At 34.5% G+C, this 18,333-nt stretch overlaps 6 protein-coding genes and 1 non-coding gene across 12 annotated transcripts in view; 5 read left to right on the forward strand and 2 right to left on the reverse strand.

Annotated features, from left to right (window-relative positions):
• Positions 1-769, reverse strand: part of LOC140820324 (homeobox-leucine zipper protein GLABRA 2-like) — a 43,580-nt gene extending 42,811 nt beyond the window's left edge. The window contains exon 1 of the mRNA XM_073180670.1: positions 755-769. The gene's annotated coding sequence lies outside the window, so the exon portion shown is untranslated. The remainder of the gene's footprint in view (positions 1-754) is intronic.
• Positions 770-1,264: 495 nt separating this feature from the next.
• LOC140819470 (dehydration-responsive element-binding protein 3-like) lies at positions 1,265-2,261 on the reverse strand. The gene has a single exon (XM_073179578.1). It carries the CDS (start codon positions 2,141-2,143, stop codon positions 1,493-1,495), a length of 651 nt encoding a protein of 216 aa, XP_073035679.1. The 5' UTR covers positions 2,144-2,261; the 3' UTR covers positions 1,265-1,492.
• A 2,865-nt stretch (positions 2,262-5,126) lies between these two features.
• Positions 5,127-9,412, forward strand: LOC140819819 (uncharacterized). 6 transcript variants are annotated; one of them, XM_073180054.1, is made up of 6 exons: positions 5,128-5,162; positions 7,143-7,238; positions 7,711-7,840; positions 8,447-8,535; positions 8,624-8,721; positions 9,130-9,412. In XM_073180054.1, exons 3-6 carry the CDS (start codon positions 7,831-7,833, stop codon positions 9,191-9,193), a joined length of 261 nt encoding a protein of 86 aa, XP_073036155.1. In that variant the 5' UTR covers positions 5,128-5,162; positions 7,143-7,238; positions 7,711-7,830; the 3' UTR covers positions 9,194-9,412. The 6 variants fall into 6 exon arrangements, with proteins under 6 accessions (XP_073036157.1, XP_073036155.1, XP_073036154.1 ...); XM_073180056.1 differs by lacking the exon at positions 7,143-7,238 and having other exon boundaries at positions 5,127-5,162; XM_073180053.1 differs by having other exon boundaries at positions 5,130-5,162; positions 7,143-7,840.
• A 318-nt stretch (positions 9,413-9,730) lies between these two features.
• On the forward strand, positions 9,731-9,804 carry TRNAN-GUU (transfer RNA asparagine (anticodon GUU)). Its single transcript has one exon. It is a non-coding gene; the product is annotated as a tRNA-Asn (tRNA).
• Positions 9,805-10,409: 605 nt separating this feature from the next.
• Positions 10,410-12,016, forward strand: LOC140819578 (photosynthetic NDH subunit of subcomplex B 3, chloroplastic). Its single transcript, XM_073179721.1, has 6 exons — positions 10,410-10,688; positions 10,775-10,885; positions 11,057-11,113; positions 11,553-11,615; positions 11,698-11,760; positions 11,852-12,016. Exons 2-6 carry the CDS (start codon positions 10,850-10,852, stop codon positions 11,924-11,926), a joined length of 294 nt encoding a protein of 97 aa, XP_073035822.1. The 5' UTR covers positions 10,410-10,688; positions 10,775-10,849; the 3' UTR covers positions 11,927-12,016.
• A 572-nt stretch (positions 12,017-12,588) lies between these two features.
• LOC140820233 (protein JINGUBANG-like) lies at positions 12,589-14,466 on the forward strand. The gene has a single exon (XM_073180569.1). The coding sequence runs from the start codon at positions 13,007-13,009 to the stop codon at positions 14,342-14,344; it is 1,338 nt and encodes a 445-aa protein (XP_073036670.1). The 5' UTR covers positions 12,589-13,006; the 3' UTR covers positions 14,345-14,466.
• A 2,442-nt stretch (positions 14,467-16,908) lies between these two features.
• On the forward strand, positions 16,909-18,217 carry LOC140819625 (homeobox-leucine zipper protein ATHB-15-like). The gene is made up of 4 exons (XM_073179796.1): positions 16,909-17,189; positions 17,307-17,412; positions 17,582-17,731; positions 17,865-18,217. Exons 2-4 carry the CDS (start codon positions 17,314-17,316, stop codon positions 18,009-18,011), a joined length of 396 nt encoding a protein of 131 aa, XP_073035897.1. The 5' UTR covers positions 16,909-17,189; positions 17,307-17,313; the 3' UTR covers positions 18,012-18,217.
• Positions 18,218-18,333: the final 116 nt, after the last annotated feature.

Raw genomic sequence — 18,333 nt, forward strand, 5'->3', positions numbered from 1 at the left:
ATATTTGTGAGACGGATCTTTTATTTGGGTCACCCATGAAAAAGTATTACTTTTTATACTAAAAGTATTACTTTTTATTGTGAATATGGATAGGGTTGACCCGTCTCACAGATTATGATCCGTGAGACGTACATGAGACTCACTCATACTCTTAACATAAAAAGTAATATTTTTTCATTGATGATCCAAATAAGAAATTCGTCTCACAAATAGGACCCGTGAGACCATCTCAAATATACGACACATGAGATCGTCTCACACAAGTTTTTGTCATCTTTAATACGAACAATGAGTTTCAATTTTTTTCTTCGTTTTATGTTTGATTTGAGTTTTGCAATAATCGGATTTCAAAAAAAAAAAAATACATTTGTTATTATTATATTTCAATTTATCGTCGCATCTCACGAGCCGACGAACAAAAATGCTGCCCCCAAAGAGGAAGAAAATAAAATCAGGCAAATGAACAATAACTCGGGGTCGCAACAATTTTGAAAAAAGGCCAACATCCATAAATATTAATTACGCTAGACTTTTCAAACCTGAGATGTGGACAAAATTCTTAGCTATTATATTTTTTTATAAAAAAAACTTAAAATTAATTAAAACTCGAGAAAACTGCATTTAATTTAAATTTCAGATTGTTATATTTGTTTCATTTTTTTTTTCATTTCAATTTTAGTTATTATTTCAACGTAACATAGATGTTGAGTCTATAAGCTCGAATTTGATAGTTTTTCATACCAACGAGATTTTGTTTAGTGTTTGTTTTCATCTTTCACTTTTATAATTATATAGCTCCCTTTACTTTTATTGTTTTTTAAAATAAAAGTATGTCTAGAAGGAAACAAAATTAATACATTGAAGCTTGTAGCGAAAGGTTCAAATCAATTAATAAATTCATTGAAGAAAAAGAATGCGACATGTGGGGTGACTACTACGAGTAAGGCTCTTGAGACGGTCTCACGAATCTTTATCTGTAAGACAGATCAAACCTACCGATATTAACAATAAAAAATAATATTCTTAGTATAAAAAGTGATAATTTTTCATGGATTACTCAAATAAGATGTATGTCTCACAAAATACGATATGTGAGACCGTCTCACATGAGTTTTTGCCCTCACTTAATATATGCATGCACCAAAATATAAATCCTCAACGTCTGCTAGAGAATCCGAAACCAAAATCTCATATTTGAAAAACATAACGAGTCTGAGAGTTAATTGTAACAAATCTTTCTCTCGAAATAAGTAAAAGTCACAACTGATCACAATCGCATTATTATATTACTAAATATTGAGAATTTCAACATGTATACAATCATATAATTTGGCATTGACAAATACTAATCAATTATTTAAAAGGGAAAACATATATAAAAAAATATTAATATGTACAATATAGTCGAATGTGTAAGAGAATCAAAGGTATAACTATTAAAGCACAAGGTACACATACTTTGGGCAGTCATGCGTGGGCTCATTTCAATTCCTCAAATCTGCATGGAATTCATCAAACTATCTCCACCGGTCAGTTGATCAAGAAAATGGTCGTAAAAGTATCTATCCAGCTCCCACCACGGCGGGTGCAGCCACCCTTCCGCCGTGTCAACTAGCGGGAACTTGCTCCCCGACTCGCCGGAGTCGTCATAGCTCCCCTCCAAACTCGGCAACTCGATTATCTCTCCCAATTCATCCGTCGACCCCGTGTTGAGTACTTCAGAATTCGAAGAAGCGGAGTGGGAAGTCGTAGAAGAGGAACACATAGGGCTGAGCTCCTCCATGGCCGCCGCTTTCGCCGCTGCCGCTTGCACGTCCGCCGGAGAGAGAGAAGCCGGGCGTGGCAGGGTATCTCTCAGTTGCGGGAAATTGAGAACCGCAGAGCTACCCTTTATGCTATACGCCGCCACGTCGTGAGCCCGGGCTGCCATCTCCGCCGACGAGTAAGTTCCCAGCCAAATGCGCGACTTCTTCCGCGGCTGACGAATCTCGGATACCCATTTCCCCCAGCTCCGCATTCTCACTCCCCTGTATACCGGATGCTTAGCCCCACTGTTTCTTCCCGATCTCTTCTCGCATATCTTTCCATTGTTATCACCAGAGTTTTGAGCACTCTTGCCGGTGTCAGACGGCGGTTTCGCCATCTGAAGCTGGCGGCTCAGCCCTTCCTAGCTAGATGAATGAGTTAAAATGGTGGCTGGGGAAAGCGAATATCATTCACACGATACATAGACAAGGTAGCTAGGATTGTGTTAATGCATTTCACTCATTTATATATGAAGGAAAGAAGAGTTAGTTGAGCTTTGATAGACGTATCTACGGATTCCAAATTTTCTTTTTAATTTATACATTTTTCATTTAATATATTTGGCAAAAACTTGTGTGAGACGATCTCACGGGTCGTATTTGTGAGACTGATCTCTTATTTGGGTCATCCATGAAAAAATATTTTTTTTTTGCTAAGAGTATTACGTTTTATTGTGAATATGGGTAAGGTTGACCCGTCTCACGGATTAAGATCCGTGAGACGATCTCACATGACACTCACTCAATATATATATATATATATATATATATATATATATATATATATATATATATATATATATATTAAATGTTTGTTTTAACCATAATTTTTTACGACGTCATGTCAAAAAAAAAATATCAATTCTATAAAATTCTAAAACGACGATCTAAAATTGAAATCTGAAAACACATAACAACCAAATTTACGAATTTACATTATCAAAATTAAAATTTCCCTTCGAAGAAATAGTGCACAAAATCGAATTATTTATCCCATTCTAGAACGTGTATTTAAAGAATGGGAATTTACACGCTCTCTTTGACTAGGAGAAATGTAACGTTAACAATTTACTCCAATCTTTGGACAAATTACCAAACTTGAATATTGGATCTTGAAAGAAAACAATTATATATCCTTATTGCGTGGCCAAAAACTACAACCAACATGAATAATTTAAGCCATATTAACAAACCAAAATCTCGTAAAATGTATTTTAAAATTTGTCTTTGACGAATAAAAATCTCCGAGTGATGGTCTCCATCACGCACGTATGAGTCCATTTTAATTGTCCGTTGGAGCGTCGTTTTATTTAATGTTGTCCGATGCTTACACAAAGACAAATGTACATATACGACCGTGACCCATTCCTCCCCACTAAATATTGAATTATTCAAATTATTACTCATTGAGATTTCATTTTGCTGATTTTCTTGGATACCCTTTTCCTTTTGGGTGTTAAAGTTGGATAACAGACCATCACGAGATAAGGGTTATATCTTAATTGAAAATGGCCGATTCAAGCTTTAGTAAAGTTTAATTTCCCTTTCTTCCGACACTTCAATGCCTATACCCTTTTTTCTTTTGGCTCCTTTTATTCACCTAAGACTATGAATACAAATCAAAAATATTTTCTAGTTTATCTGATATCAAAATCTCAAGTTTATGACAATGATTCAATTATAACAATCATTACTCATAATTAAAAAAAAGACTTTTCTTTTTGTTCATTAATTAGGACATGGTGCATGACGGAGAAAATAAAAAATTTGATACATAGCCACACACAACAATGTGTGTGTGACAAAAGAACTTGCAGTTGAAAATGGGTGGATTCGATCACTACAAAAAAACGGTTAGATTAACGACGAGTATAAAATAAACCGTCGTTACAATAGAGACAATTTTTGAAAAACCTTCCGTATATAGCGACAGATGTTCATAAACCGTCGCCTAGTAAAGGTAGCGAAATTTATTAAAACATGTCGCTATTTTAGCGACAATTTTTCAAAATACTGTCGTCAATTTTGCGACTGTTCGAACAAACCCGTCGTCATGTTAGGCGACTGTTTTTTACTCGTCGCCATGTGCGACGGTATATTACAAGACCATCGCAATATTAGGCGACGGGTAGAACCGTGGCTATTAGCGATGGTTTTTACGACCATCGCTAATGGCGACGTTTTTAAAAAAACCGTCGCTATGATTTTATATATACCACCCTCTGCGACTTATCATTAAAATTCTTACGTAGATTAGAAAAATGCTGACTTGTAGCTGTCATTCAAAAATTGTATCAAAATAAACGAAAATTAAAATTTAATATATAAAAAAAACATTTAAAATTTAATTTATGAAGATAAAAAACTTAGACAAGTTATTGGACCAAGAATATTATATTGTTCTTAAACAATTTCATTTATTATGAGGTAACACAAATGTGGACTATATATTTTTGTTTCTTGTTGTACATCCAATTGTGAATATAAAAATATATTATTAGTAAACTACCAAAAGACACCAAGCTAGTGTAACATAAAGCATTTATTTCACATTTCTTTTTCATTAAAAAATATTAAAGTACAGCTGATAGTTCTGATGTGTATTGTGGATTCGAATACTATAATCGTCGTGACGAAACATTATTACAAAATTAGTCATTCCATTCTAATGATTTTTCTTCATCTTGACCTCATCAATATCCATATGGACAATCACGTCAATATCCAATTGTTCAAAATCAATTTAATCTACGAGATACTAATTAAGAATATAACAATGATTTCGCTTTCCGCGTCACTCTTCATGGTATTAGCTTGAAATGTTATAATTTTTAGTATGTATTTCTTATTCTACTATTATTATAAAATAGTTTTGTATTGATTTATTAAACGGTTGTACTGGTTGTCCTAAATGTAGCCTAAAATAATAAACGGCGGTTTACTTAATATTGTCGCATATAGCGACGGTTGTATATAGAAAGTTAGCGACGGATTTACACCGTCGCTAATAGCGACTGTACGATAAAACCGTTGCCAATAGCGACAGTTTGTGCAGAAACCGTCGCCGATCCAATTGGCGATCGTATATCACAAACGGTCGCTATTTGCGACGGTGTTTTCAGAACAGTCGCTAATGGCGACGGGCTCTAAGATTCTTTATATTCCTAGGTTGGCTTACATTTCCTTTACGCGATTACACCTTCTTCTCTGGTAGTAGCGAAGCTCTATCCATTTTTTTTACAGTTTCGGTTTTTTTTTTTTATTTTGTACTAACATTTTTTCGTATTAATTTTGTAGATTTGCTCGTTGGTGTGATCTTCCAGTATTACGTGGATCTACATATCTTCGCACACTCAGGTTTTTAAAACGCTTTATTTTTAGAAAATTTAATATTTGTATAGTAGTTTATTTATGAATTTTAACGTAAACGATTATTAATTTTCTAAATCATGCCTGGGTTATAGATTAAAAACCATTGCTTCTTTAAGCTACGGTTTGTTGAAAGACCGTCGGTTAATAAAGCGACGGTTTTGTAAATAAACGTCGCTAAATATAGCGACGATGTTTGACTAAACGTCGCTATAGATAGCGACGGTTTTGTTAAAAACTGTGGCTTAAGATAACGACGGTTAAGTTAAACTGTCGCTTAAATTAGCGACGGTCTCTATGTTACCGTCGCTATATAGCTTACAGTTTGTATATCGTAACCGTCGCTAAATAGCGACGATGTTGTTCAATAAAACCGTCGCTAGTTGTAACGGTTATTGCAAAACCGTCGCTATACGAAGGCTACGCGACCTCCGGTTACGGACCGTCAAAAACCGTCATCTCACCTTTTTAGCGACGGTAGTCCCGTTTTTTTGTAGTGGATGACTTTTAGGCTAAGACAAAAACTTGTGAGAGACGGTCTTACGGGTCGTATTTTGTGAGACGAATATCTTATTTGAGTCAGCCATGAAAAAAGATTATTTTTTATGCTCAGAGTATTATTTTTTATTGTGAATATCGGTAGGGTTGACCCGTTTCACAGATAAAGATTTGTGAGATCGTCTCACAAGAGACCTGCTCTTTAGTTAATGTGTCATCGTTGTCCTAAATTCAAAATGAAATCTCGTGTTCGAAACTCAATTCTTCTAATCGTATCGCAACTAAAATTAAATAAAATAAAATTGTAGAGTTTCTTCTTTAAAATAAAAATTGTAGGGTTTGGGCCATTGAGGGCATGTTCCATAAGTGAAGAAAGTAGCTGGAACAGAATGAAGAATTTGTAGGCTTGCATGTGTATGGGGGATTGTGGTCTATAAATTGAATTATTATGTCATATAAAGCTACATATTATCCCTACTCTACAACTCAAAGCCTCCATCTATCAATATATTCCTTACCTTAAAAAGAAGTACGAAGTCGATACAATAGATTCGAGACGTGGATTTGAAATCAAATCTATCTAAATAATTTCAATCCGAATATAACCTTAAAATCTTTAAAAAAAAAAATCAAAGATCCCCGTGCTCCTGTAGTCCTGTGTAATATCTATCATTGATTGTAGGTGCTCAAATTATATAAATATATTTTAGGTTTTATAATTTAAAGATCTCTCGAGTCTCGTAATTTTTTTTGGAGTCACCTAACCTATATAAACGGCCAACCATCCCAATAGCTAGCTAGGGGTCTCACTAAGCATTTCATGATCGGTACGCACGTCTTTGATTCTACTTTGCTTTAGTTTAATCCAAATCCACTCCCAATATTATAAATTAATTTGAGTTTATTGTCATGTTGAGAATGTTTGGTTTTGAATGAAACAAAAAAGGCAAAAATTTGTGTGAGACGGTTTCACGGTTCGTATTTTGCGAGACAGATCTATTATTTAGGGTCATCTATGAAAAAATATTATTTTTTATGCTAAGAATATTGTTTTTTATTGTGAATATCTGTAGAGTTGACCCATTTCACAGATAAAGATTCGTGAGACCGTCTCGTGACGTTTAAATTGATATAAGTTTATAAATATTAAAGTTATAATGTTAGCGCCTGCTACGACGGGTCAAATCATCAACGCTGGCAAGTGAAAAAATTGTAAAATTTGAATCTTGTCTAAATTGGTAATTTCACTAAAAACTTGATTTCTTGGGCCTGATTGAAGAAAAGCCCCCAAATATAGCTGTTGGGCTTGGGATAATAGTTTCCAATTGCTTCTTTCTTGTCGTTTGACCCACGTGAATATCACGTGATCTGATAATCCCCAAATGTGTCGATCAAATAACCTAATTTCACGGAAATCAGCCCCCATTTCCCCTAAAATCGACAGAACCTGAATTTCATTCCACTCGACAGAGCGCTAAGATCAGCCCACCACCACGGTCGCAGCTTCGTTGTGATTCATCTCATCCAACGAGAGAGACGCTTGCATGCTCTGAATTTCACTTAGAGGTATGATAAGTTTTTCCTCTCGAATTTGATTTTTTCCCTCGTGATTTTCGACCCAAATACAGAATAATGAGCTACATCACAACCATTTGCGCCACCATGACAATCGCAAATCCAAACCTTCAAGCCTATTGAAATTTGGTTGCTTTCGTGATGAAAATGAATTAGGTATTGAAATGCTAATTAAAGAGAAGTAAATAAGGTGGTTCATGTACACAAAAAAAAAAGGAGCTGAGAAAGCGAGGAAATATGGTAGATAAAATAAAAGGAATTGTGCCGTAATGTCTGAAGTGATTTTTGAAATGCCTATCAATTCGGAGAAGAGAGAAATTGGAGGAGGAATGAACTGAACAATATGAAATATTAAGTCATTTATTTGACCAATTTGGGGATTATTAGTTCACTTGATATTCCTGTTGCCTATTCTGTTATTATTATAACGTTACAGCTAATGCCTGGACTATTTTGGGAAAAGTTTTAGAACGGCAGGGATTATTCGGCTCGCACGTAAGAAGAGGAACTGAACCTGAAATATCCTAAACAATTGGCACGAAATTGGGTGTTATCCCACCAAGCTTGCGGAGAGAGTTGAAAAATGAGTGCAGGTACTGTGAATGTTTCCCCTTCTAAGGTTTAGTCAAATGTTTGAACTTAAATGTTCTTGTACAACAAGGGAGTACAGGTTTGCTTCAAATTCTAAACACCCATTGTTTCATTTGTAATTGGCCATCTATCTTATGAAGTCATTGATTGATTGTTACTAGCTGAAGAGTAAATATTATTGGTTTTTCAACCACAAATTATGAAAGGAGAAAGCTTCTTGTTTGATTCATTAAGTTTCTTGTCCGTGGCTAGAAGATTGTTGTTTCATCATCAATTGAAAATCCAGTTTCGAGACTTAAAAGATTTGACTTTAATATGTCAAATAATCTGGGTTTGGACTTAGATTCCAATATAGGGATACTTTGTTTATTTCTGTAACTAATCTTCTAATAACGCCCATCATGTTTCAGTATCCGTTTCTAATAATGAGACTCATGGTAAACATTCGTGAGTTGAAGTTGCAGGCCAATGTGTTGGGTTGGGGTATTCGGAATGAATAACTTCATTCGAAAGAAGACCATTCAAATGTTTAAAAGTAGAATATCTGGCTTGTGCTTCGCCTGTTAGTTGTATATCACGACTTATATTTGTTGTTCTCAAACATGCAGGGGGAGCATTTGGTGGGAACAGAGGGGCAAGACCTGTGCCGCCCGAAAAAGGAGTGTTTCCTTTGGATCATATGCTGCTATGTGACCTGGTATGATTAAGCTGTACACATTTAGACTTGCAGCCGTTGGGTGGCTGCTTTATGTATATGCTCATTTGACACATTTCTTTTGTTGCAGGAGAAAAAAGACTACATCAAGTGTCTGAAGTCTTCGGGCCACAAATCTGAAAACTGCAGAAACTTCTCTAAGAGGTACTTGGAATGTCGCATGGAAAAGTAAGTGCATTATGTTATTTTGGTTTTTAAAGACTCGGTATTTTGATTTACAAGCAATTGACGATGAGATAACTGAACCTTACCTAAGTCACATATGGAATTCCCTCTGATCAACTTATCGAAGTTTTACTTGTAGTCAAGTTTTTTATGACTGGGGATCGGCATTCGAGGTCAACATGCTGTGGGATTTGAATCGGGTCAAATCTCAGTTTGATGTCCAACTTCAATTATTTTCCATGTTTTTTTTATTGTTGCATTCTTGGGTTTATGACGGGGAAAATGTATTTATTTTGTGGGATTTATTCCATTAGAACCAATCATTCCAATGTTATCTAATCTCCCAAAAAAAACTGGGTACATGTGAATCTTCTTGAATTTTTTTAAAAAACATATGGTGCCACTTTGCAGGAATTTGATGGCAAAACAAGACATGTCAGAACTTGGATTTGGACAGAAAACATCCGAGGAATAAATGTAGGGGAAAAAAGCTTTCTGTGAAGTTTACAGTTTGGATGACTGATATGGAGCTTTGCATCTCAACACCAGAAAATTCTTCTACATTATCTTAAGCCTTGTTACCCTGACAAGTAACAACAGATTGCTTTAACGAGAAGAAAACATATCATTGAAGGGCTGAAAAAACGGGACATAGCGAATTCGGTTACCAAAACCGTTTTGATGGTTTTTTTTTGTTAAATTATTATTATCTCTGTCATATTCATCCGCATAAATGTAGCAGGGGATGATGAAATATTTTATTTTCTTTTTTAATCTTCTCGTTGATAAAAGTTTGTATCTCCACTACCAAAAATTGATTCTGTTTGTTTTTCTGTATCTTGACGAGTATGTGGTTAGTGATTACCATGTCAATCCTTTTTGGTCCGAAATTCTTGATTAGATTCGCAAGCTAATTAAAAAAATGTAACGATTTTTTTCTTGGAGAGAATAAATGTCGAATATATAATTTAATTTAGTTAAATAAGTTCTTATACAACATATATCACAACGAGCTGGAATAGCTCAGTTGGTTAGAGCGTGTGGCTGTTAACCACAAGGTCGGAGGTTCAAGCCCTCCTTCTAGCGTTCTGTTTTTTCTTTTCACTTGCAGTATTCCACTTTTAACCCAAAATTTTTTAAAATTCCACTTCGAGCCCACATACATATTAGTTATCATTATATTTCTCCACCACGTGAATAATTTTCCAAAATTGAAATAGAAATTAAAACCATTATCTAACAAACCAATAAATTTATTATTTGTTATCATGAATTTAAAATCTTTATCTTCCACAACATTCATCCAAATACAATCTAAACTAAATTTTTACGAAATTATCAAATTTACAAGTGATACATCACATCTTCGTCGTTACAGTTTATATAACATAATACCCTTTATAATAACACTAGAAAAACTTAAAAAAAAAATACAAATATATGCTATAAAAAATATGAGAGTGAGTCTCATGTGAGACCGTCTTACGGATCATAGTCTGTGAGACGGGTCAAACCTACCCAAATTCACAATAGAAAGTAATATTATTAGCATAAAAAATAGTACTTTTTCATGGATGACCCAAATAAGAGATCCGTCTCACAAATACGACCCGTGAGACCGTCTCACACAAGTTTTTGCCAAAATATGAACTAGAGACCATACCAGTTACCACCATACACAATGAGATAAGATGAACTAGAACCATAGATTCAACTTATGTAAAACCATGACATACCAAAAAAGCAATTAGCTCCACACAAACAAACATGGGATCCCTTCACCTCAACACCCACACCTTGTCTTCACCATCACTTCCTAGTATCAACAGCCTTTTCAAAATATTAAATTCCCAAACCACCTCAGCTTCACCGCTCTAAAAAGATTCCGAATTCGAGCCGACGCCGACTCCGGAATCACACCCTTTGAAGACCAAGAAGCCAGCCCGGGTATCAGCTTAGCATTTGTCAGCGTAAGTTTTATTTAATAACCAAATTTTATATGAATTATTACAGGATTGATTTGTTTCTTGGAAAACCTTTTTTTTTTTTTTTGTAGTCTGTTTTGCTTCCTGACGGATCTCTGGATGTGCATTATCGGACAGCTTCTGGTGGGCAGAAGCTAAGGGACATCATGCTGGATAACAACATTGATTTGTACGGACCATATGTATGTAAGCCCTTTTTGGTAATTTGCTTTTTATTCAATAATAATAATAATAATAATAATATTTTACTGTATAGTTTTAATGCTTTAATAAATAAATATGATAATTATTTGGTGAATTGAACTCCCTATCTTATAGACTTTTGTTTCATTATTAATATTAATTAATTATAGGCTAGGCCATTGTTGAATTGTGCTGGAGGAGGAACCTGTGCCTCCTGCATGGTTGAGGTAATTAATATTACACTAATTAATTTAATGTTTCAATTTTTTTAGTTAAGAAGTTGAGATTTTGATATGTAAGTATTTTCAAAAAATAAAAAACTTGTGTGAGACGATCTCACGAGTCGTATTTTACTATTTTGTGAGACGGATTTTTTATTTGGATCATCCATGAAAAAATATTATTTTTTATGCTAAGAGTATTACTTTTTATTGTGAATATCGATAGGGTTGACCCGTCTCACAGAAAAAGATTCGTGAGACCGTCTCACAAGAGACCTACTCATGAAAAAATTTGTTTGGTTTCCATTATATGAATAATTTGAAGACATTTAAAATTCGATTCGATCGATAATCAAAACAACTTAATTATACTTACACTACTTGTTTTTTGTTCTCAAATAAGATTCTTTTTAATTCAAAATAAATAAGATTCTTTTGACAGTAGGTTGTCGAGGGAAGAGAGCTATTGAGCCCTCGGACAGGAAAAGAGAAAGAAAAGCTTAAAAAGGTATTTCACCAAAATTCAGGGTTCAATGTGCGATTATCGAACTTCTTACTACTAATCACCAAGTTTGCATTTTGATTCGTAGAAACCTAAGAATTGGAGACTTGCTTGCCAGACCACGGTCGGAGGACCAGATTCCAGAGGGCTGGTTCGTCATTTCACTTCTCCAAACTTATAATTAATTAATCTTTTAATAATAATTTAATTTCAAAAAAAGATTTATTTTAATTTAAATACAGGTGGTCATCCAACAACTTCCCGAGTGGAAATCTCATGAATGGAGTTACCGTGGTGAAGAAATTATGGACACATGACATTTATATTTCATTTTTAAATTATTGTTTTAATGAACTAACGTAAAATATTTAATCTAAAGAAGAAAAGCTATATATATATATATATATATATTATATATATATATATATATATATATATATATATATATATATATATATATATATATATATATATATATATATATATTACTAAGCAAGAAGGTTGTGATTGCAGTTGGCCTGTCACGATAAATTGTTGGCAAGTTGATTTCTTCAATTGTATACAGTTTAAACTTGTTTTTGATTATGTTTATTATGTCCTATCCAAGACTAATGCGACAATCAAGCAAACCAAACATAAAGAACAAATCAACAATATAGAACATGCGAGTTTTGATATCATGAACACGCACGAACACGGGTTGATTGGTCGTGCATAATCATTTAGGAAGAATATATGTAATTACATGACTAGTGAACCATTTCAACGCACACACACATATATATATATAGATACAGATTTTTATTATATATATTCCCATCTAAAAGAATTAATGGAGGAAAAGAGGTGGATCAAATCATAACTCCACTTGAAATAATGTGAAACATTCAATCACCAACCTTACTATAAATACCAATAATTATTCATATATATATATAATATAATATAATATTGACAAAAACTTGTGTAAGACGGTCTCACGAGTCGTATTTGTGAGACTGATATCTTATTTGATTCATCCATGAAAAAGTATTATTTTTTATGCTAAAAGTATTACTTTTTATTGTGAATATGAGTAGGGTTGACCCGTGTCACATATTAAGATCCGTGAGACGGTCTCACATGAGACCTACTCATATATATTATATTAAGGACCACTCTCTCTTGTTGTTAATTATTAATTTGTAGTTGCAGAGCTGACAACTGAGTGTGCCCTATAAATGTAAGAAGGAAGCAATAAGATTGATAGTCTTTTTCGATGTACAGCTTTACTCATAGCTTAAATTCTGACATTTAATATAAACTGTATTATGTGATATTCCAACTTATATTTTTTTGTTAGAAATTTAAAATATAATGCCTTTCTCGTTTCATCAACCATTTTCAACGCAAGATCCATGGAGTTCACAGATGAAAAGAGTCCCTGTAAGTTAACAATTCATGAAGCAAGAAGAAGCGTAAATCTGCCTAGAAGATTATCGGTTTTGCATGACGACGACGAAGGCGATCCTCAGCCTGTGTCAGCAAGAACTTCTTGTGCTTCCGCGGCATCCTTCAGGCTTTGGCCGACGAGTCCTGAAACACAATGGACTCGGTCTCCGATTAATGCCACCCCGTCTCCACCGCTTCTGTACCATTGCTTAGCATCACTGCATCGCAGTGAAGGTAACATCTACTCTGTGTATGTGACAAAAGATTTTATCTTTACTGGATCAGGTAGCTGCAGAATCCATGTCTGGAAGCTGCTTGATTGCTCAGAAGTGGGGTATATCAAGGCTTCGAGCGGCGATATTCGAGCCATTTCAGGGTGGGGCAGGTTTCTTTTCACCTCGCACGGTGACTGCAGAATTCGAGCGTGGGATGTGCCGTCTGCGGAAAACTTTCGGTCGAAGAAGATCGCTACCTTGCCCGGAAGATCTTTCTTCAAATTTCCAAAGAAAAGCGGTCATCAACACAAGAACCCTATTTCATGTCTTGCATACAGCAACATGGAGAGGCTTTTGTTCACAGGTTCTTGGGATCGAACGGTTAAAGTATGGCAAATCACGGAGAGACGATGCATCGATTCGTTTATCGCGCATGACGGCCCAGTGAACGCAATTGTGATCAACCAAGAAGATGGCTGTGTTTTCACCTGTTCCTCCGATGGAACAGTGAAGATCTGGAGAAGGGTTTCCGGGGAAAGCTCACATATTCTCACAATGAAGCTCAAGTTCCAGCCTTCTCCTGTCAACGCCTTAGCCTTGAGCATGTCCCACGAAAACTGTTTCCTCTACTCCGGCTCGTCTGATGGGCTGATAAATTTCTGGGAGAAGGAAAGAATCTCCGGAAGATACAATCACTTGGGATTCTTGCAAGGCCATCATTTTGCAGTTCTGTGTTTAGTAACAATCGAGGATCTGATCCTCAGTGGTTCCGAGGACGCAACCATACGGATTTGGAAACGTGAAGATGGGAACTCGTTGCATTCATGTGTTGCTGTGGTAGACGGGCATCATGGACCGGTGAAATGCTTGGCTGCTGCCATGGAAGCCGATGAGATTGGCAGAGATTTGCTGGTATACAGTGGTAGCTTGGACCAAACTCTGAAAGTGTGGCGAGTAAAAGTGCATCATCCTGGGGAGAAAGTAAAGTTGGATAGATCAGAAGGGAATGATCAGTACTTGGAATGTAAAATGAGCCCTGTTCTGTCGCCTTCCTGGGTAGAGAAGAAGATTTCGGGTGGCGATTTCTGAGTGGGGGACCAAAATTTTCTTATTTTGTCTGTTATTCTTAAAATCATAGTTCACGATGATTGATGTAACATACATAAATTCAAGTCACAACTTTAATATATCATCAAATATATCTTCGAATTTCACAAAATTAACCTGTAAAATGGTATAGTTCTATGTTTAATCACTACAAATCCTAGCTGATCTCTGCTCAACTTTACCTATCTTGACTTGGAATAGGATACCCAATTGCAAATGTTTGTTGGCTTGTTCTTTTAACAAAAGCTTAGACCAAAACCAGATCAAACGGAACTCACTTGGCGGGTTGGCCCTTCCATGCATGTACTGATCAGCCTAAGGGGAGCAAGAGGCGGAGTCAGAAATATAGCTCTGTTAGGATTAGAATTTTAAACTCTACAATCTTTTAATATTTTAAATTGATGTACTCAATACTAATATCAAAGCATTCTAAAATTATACAAAATTTATATATAAATTTTTTTAAAAAAAATTGGGCCTAGCCCGGGTGCACAAGAGTATGCCTCCGCCCTGGGGTGGACTCCCAATGCAGCATAGCATAATAGTTATTTTCTAAAAAAAATAAAGTTTACGAAAATGTTTTAAGAATAAATATGTGTTTGGAGACGTACAAACGATTTTACTCGTAATTTTTTTCTTATTTGGATTTTAATACCCGTATGACTTGAGTTTTTTTTTTTTAAAAAAAAAAACATAAAAGAATTCCTCTAAATTATTCTTTAAAAATTATACTCGGAGAAAAAATTTGTTTAAAAAAATTTCATAAAATTTTTACACAAATTTTGTCCAAACGTATACTTTTTTTTCTAGAACTTATAAAATTCTAATTTTTTAAACGTATTTGTTCAAATAGATATTTTAAGCTGCATCGAGTAATAAAATTAATATTAATAAAATTGGATATTGATAGCTATAATTATTTGACAGTGGTGGACATGTGCTTCCCATGTCGAATTTATTAAGAACTGATCGACTAATTGATAGCCCATAAATAGAACCGTAACATTAAAACCAATTAACGATTACAGTTTTTTTTTTTTTAAAGATTAATTAACGACGGATATGTGCAAAAATTAAAAAGTTAGGCTTGTGGCTTGATTGAGCTAGTGTATTTTGTGATATAATAAAATTCAGCAAAAATATTTGTGAGACATATCACGAGTTAATTTTGTGTCTTCTCAAATCGATTAAGAAAACGCAGTACTTTAAAATCTATATATGGATCTGATCGAATCGTGACCGTCTCACGAAGAAAATATTTTTTTGCAATAATATTTTATGCTCGTGTAGTGTGAATATTGTTGTATTTAGTTTTATTTTTTTACGATTTGGGATATATTTTATATTTGAAAGACACCACGTTTTTATTGTTTTCGAAATAATTTGTATATATGTCATAATATTTTTCATTAAAAAAAAAAAGCAAACCGACTACAACAATCTGAGATTGTTCTAAACCGTATAATTAATTCTACATCTAAAACCGCTATTATTTTTTAAAATATAACCGACCGCATATGTTTGAATTATCCCCTAATCGACCACTAGGCCCTATCATCCTAAACCCCATTTGATATCCAACACATATGTCCACTTAAATCAATTAGTTTACCAGAAAGAAAAGGATATTTATTATTATTTCCTTTTTTACCTCCTTAAATATTTTTATTCATTCAACGGGACGAAATCTTACTTGATGTTCCAAACCGTGCTACAGTTTGCTCAGATAAGCTACGTTTACATAAATTATTAAAAATTAAATACATTAAATGTAGAAAATATTGGTTCTGCAGATGACTTAGCTGTTGGTTCTATTGGTGTACCCCTTGCTCCATACCTCTTCTAATATTCGTAAATGGGAGAGTTTGAAATTAGAATTAACTATTGTTCTTCAAAATAGCCCAGAAATTTATGGATTTTTACTAGAAGATTTATTTTTTACGAGAACTTTGTTATTTAACTTAAATATCAGTATTACACATCTCGATTTTTTTATTAGTATAATGAAAGACTAATTTAACCCAACATGGTATCCTGTATAGAAAACTTTTAAAATGTATTTTGATAATAATTTGTTTATTTTATGCTGAAATGATTATTTTAAAATTCAAATATATATATATATATATATATATATATAAAGATAAAATATAATTTATTAGGATATGATTATTATAGATACATATTTTATGATTTTTTATTATAAAATAAAAATAGAATGTTATTGTAATTTGAGAAAGAGAATATATTGGTTTATTAAAAAACACATCAAAATATCAAACTTAGATACTAAAAGTCTCTTAATTATAATAAGACAAAAACTTGTGTGAGATGGTTTCACAGCTCGTATTTTGTGAGATCCAGATATCTTATTTGGGTCATCCATGAAAGAATATTACTTTTTATGCTAAGAGTATTACTTTTTATTGTGAATATCGGTAGAGTTAACCCGTCTCACAGATAAAGATTTGTGAGATCGTCTCACAAGAGACCTACTCTTATAATAATATTATAATACACTAGCTGAGGCACTCGTGTAACTCTTGAAACTGGGACGGCAGGCTACAAACCCTCAAACGACCTTGGTGTCACAAGTGGCTCTACAAGATCTGTCATGACAATTGCATTTGAGTTTGCATTCGAAAGCCACATGCAAGACAACGTTGCCTCGATGGCTCGACAATATGTTCGATCGCAGCATCATATCTTCTGTTCAAAGGGTGGCATTAGCTCTCTCTCCATCTCACCTAGGTCCTGCTGGTCTGCGATCACATCTTGGTACTCCCGAAGCACATACGCTTACTCGATGGATCTGCTAAAGTTATAGGTACGCCAACGGCCAAATATGTGCTCGTATTTTGTAGTATAATGATACGGTTGAACACAAACCTTGCAGTTTAATTTCATTGCTGTAGCTAAAGAAGCATCGTTCATAATTTGGCAGGAGCTATATGAGAGTCGAGCTTATAAATTGTAACGGGGATGGGAGTGAATCTATTCTTAAAGCTCTATGGCATCACTCGGATGCCATTATGTGCTGCTCCATCAAGGTAATTTTTCAATTCCTCTGTTTTATAACCGGCCCCTCAAAAATGAAATGAAAATATTAAATTTTATGTGTAGTTTGTTCAAGTCTCCCACTATGAATTTATGATTGAACCATAAAATGTTTTAGTTCTTTTTGAATCTTGTAACATGAAACGAGTGAAACTGCTGCAGGCGATGCCAGTTTTTACATTTGCAAACCAGGCTGGTCTTGACATGCTCGAGACAGCCTTGGTTGCACTTCAAGACATATCTTTGGATAAGATTTTCGACGATCACGGTCGGAAAAACCTGGTCTCTGAGTTTCCACACATAATGAATCAGGTCAATGCAATTTCCTCGAACCAAAACATCATCAATTAATGCAGCACATTCAGTCCATGTATCTGATCATTTAAATTGGAACTCGAGAATTCATATGCAATTTTTTTAAAAGTTTGGAGCGAATTAATTTTAGGGTTTTACATCTCTTCAAGGTGGCATCTGTTTGTCGAGCATGAGCAGGCCGGTGTCATATGAGAGAGCTGTGGCTTGGAAAGTTCTGAATGACGATGAAACCGCGAATTGCATCTGTTTTATGTTCGTCAACTGGTCGTTTGTTTGAGCTACTGGCTGCTGCTGATCCATGACTTGCAAAAATTTTAAAAATGGTTAAAGATTCTAAAAATGTTTTGCTATTCCTTTAGTTCTCCGTTTATCGCCCAAGAAATCCTCTGTTTGATCACGTGTACTTTGTGGGATTTCGCATGTTCTTATCTTCTCGTTCGGATTCTACTACTTAAGTTATGAATCTGCTCAAACTTGATATTTAAGTACTCTTCTATTTTTCCTCATTTTCAGACATGCTTACTACCTAGTATCTTAAGCATTTGTTATAAAATACCATATTTTACTCTCTTTTTTTGTTGTTGCAAGAAAACTAGACG

This window comes from Primulina eburnea, chromosome 18 (assembly GCF_022965805.1).
Source record: "Primulina eburnea isolate SZY01 chromosome 18, ASM2296580v1, whole genome shotgun sequence".
NCBI classification, from domain to species: domain Eukaryota; kingdom Viridiplantae; phylum Streptophyta; class Magnoliopsida; order Lamiales; family Gesneriaceae; genus Primulina; species Primulina eburnea.

What these genes read in the sequence shown, in the direction of transcription:
- LOC140819470 (XM_073179578.1), bottom strand. Translation starts at nt 2,143, where the DNA reads ATGGCGAAACCGCCGTCTGACACCGGCAAGAGTGCTCAAAACTCTGGT.
- LOC140819819 (XM_073180056.1), top strand. An exon ending in ATATGCTGCTATGTGACCTG is followed by an intron (nt 8,536 to 8,623) that starts GTATGATTAAGC and finishes CTTTTGTTGCAG; the next exon opens with GAGAAAAAAGACTACATCAA. An exon ending in TTGGAATGTCGCATGGAAAA is followed by an intron (nt 8,722 to 9,129) that starts GTAAGTGCATTA and finishes GCCACTTTGCAG; the next exon opens with GAATTTGATGGCAAAACAAG.
- LOC140819578 (XM_073179721.1), top strand. Translation starts at nt 10,850, where the DNA reads ATGCTGGATAACAACATTGATTTGTACGGACCATAT. An exon ending in AGAAAGAAAAGCTTAAAAAG is followed by an intron (nt 11,616 to 11,697) that starts GTATTTCACCAA and finishes TTTGATTCGTAG; the next exon opens with AAACCTAAGAATTGGAGACT. An exon ending in GACCAGATTCCAGAGGGCTG is followed by an intron (nt 11,761 to 11,851) that starts GTTCGTCATTTC and finishes ATTTAAATACAG; the next exon opens with GTGGTCATCCAACAACTTCC.
- LOC140820233 (XM_073180569.1), top strand. Translation starts at nt 13,007, where the DNA reads ATGGAGTTCACAGATGAAAAGAGTCCCTGTAAGTTAACAATTCATGAA.
- LOC140819625 (XM_073179796.1), top strand. Translation starts at nt 17,314, where the DNA reads ATGAGAGTCGAGCTTATAAATTGTAACGGGGATGGGAGTGAATCTATT. An exon ending in TTATGTGCTGCTCCATCAAG is followed by an intron (nt 17,413 to 17,581) that starts GTAATTTTTCAA and finishes AAACTGCTGCAG; the next exon opens with GCGATGCCAGTTTTTACATT. An exon ending in TTCCACACATAATGAATCAG is followed by an intron (nt 17,732 to 17,864) that starts GTCAATGCAATT and finishes AATTAATTTTAG; the next exon opens with GGTTTTACATCTCTTCAAGG.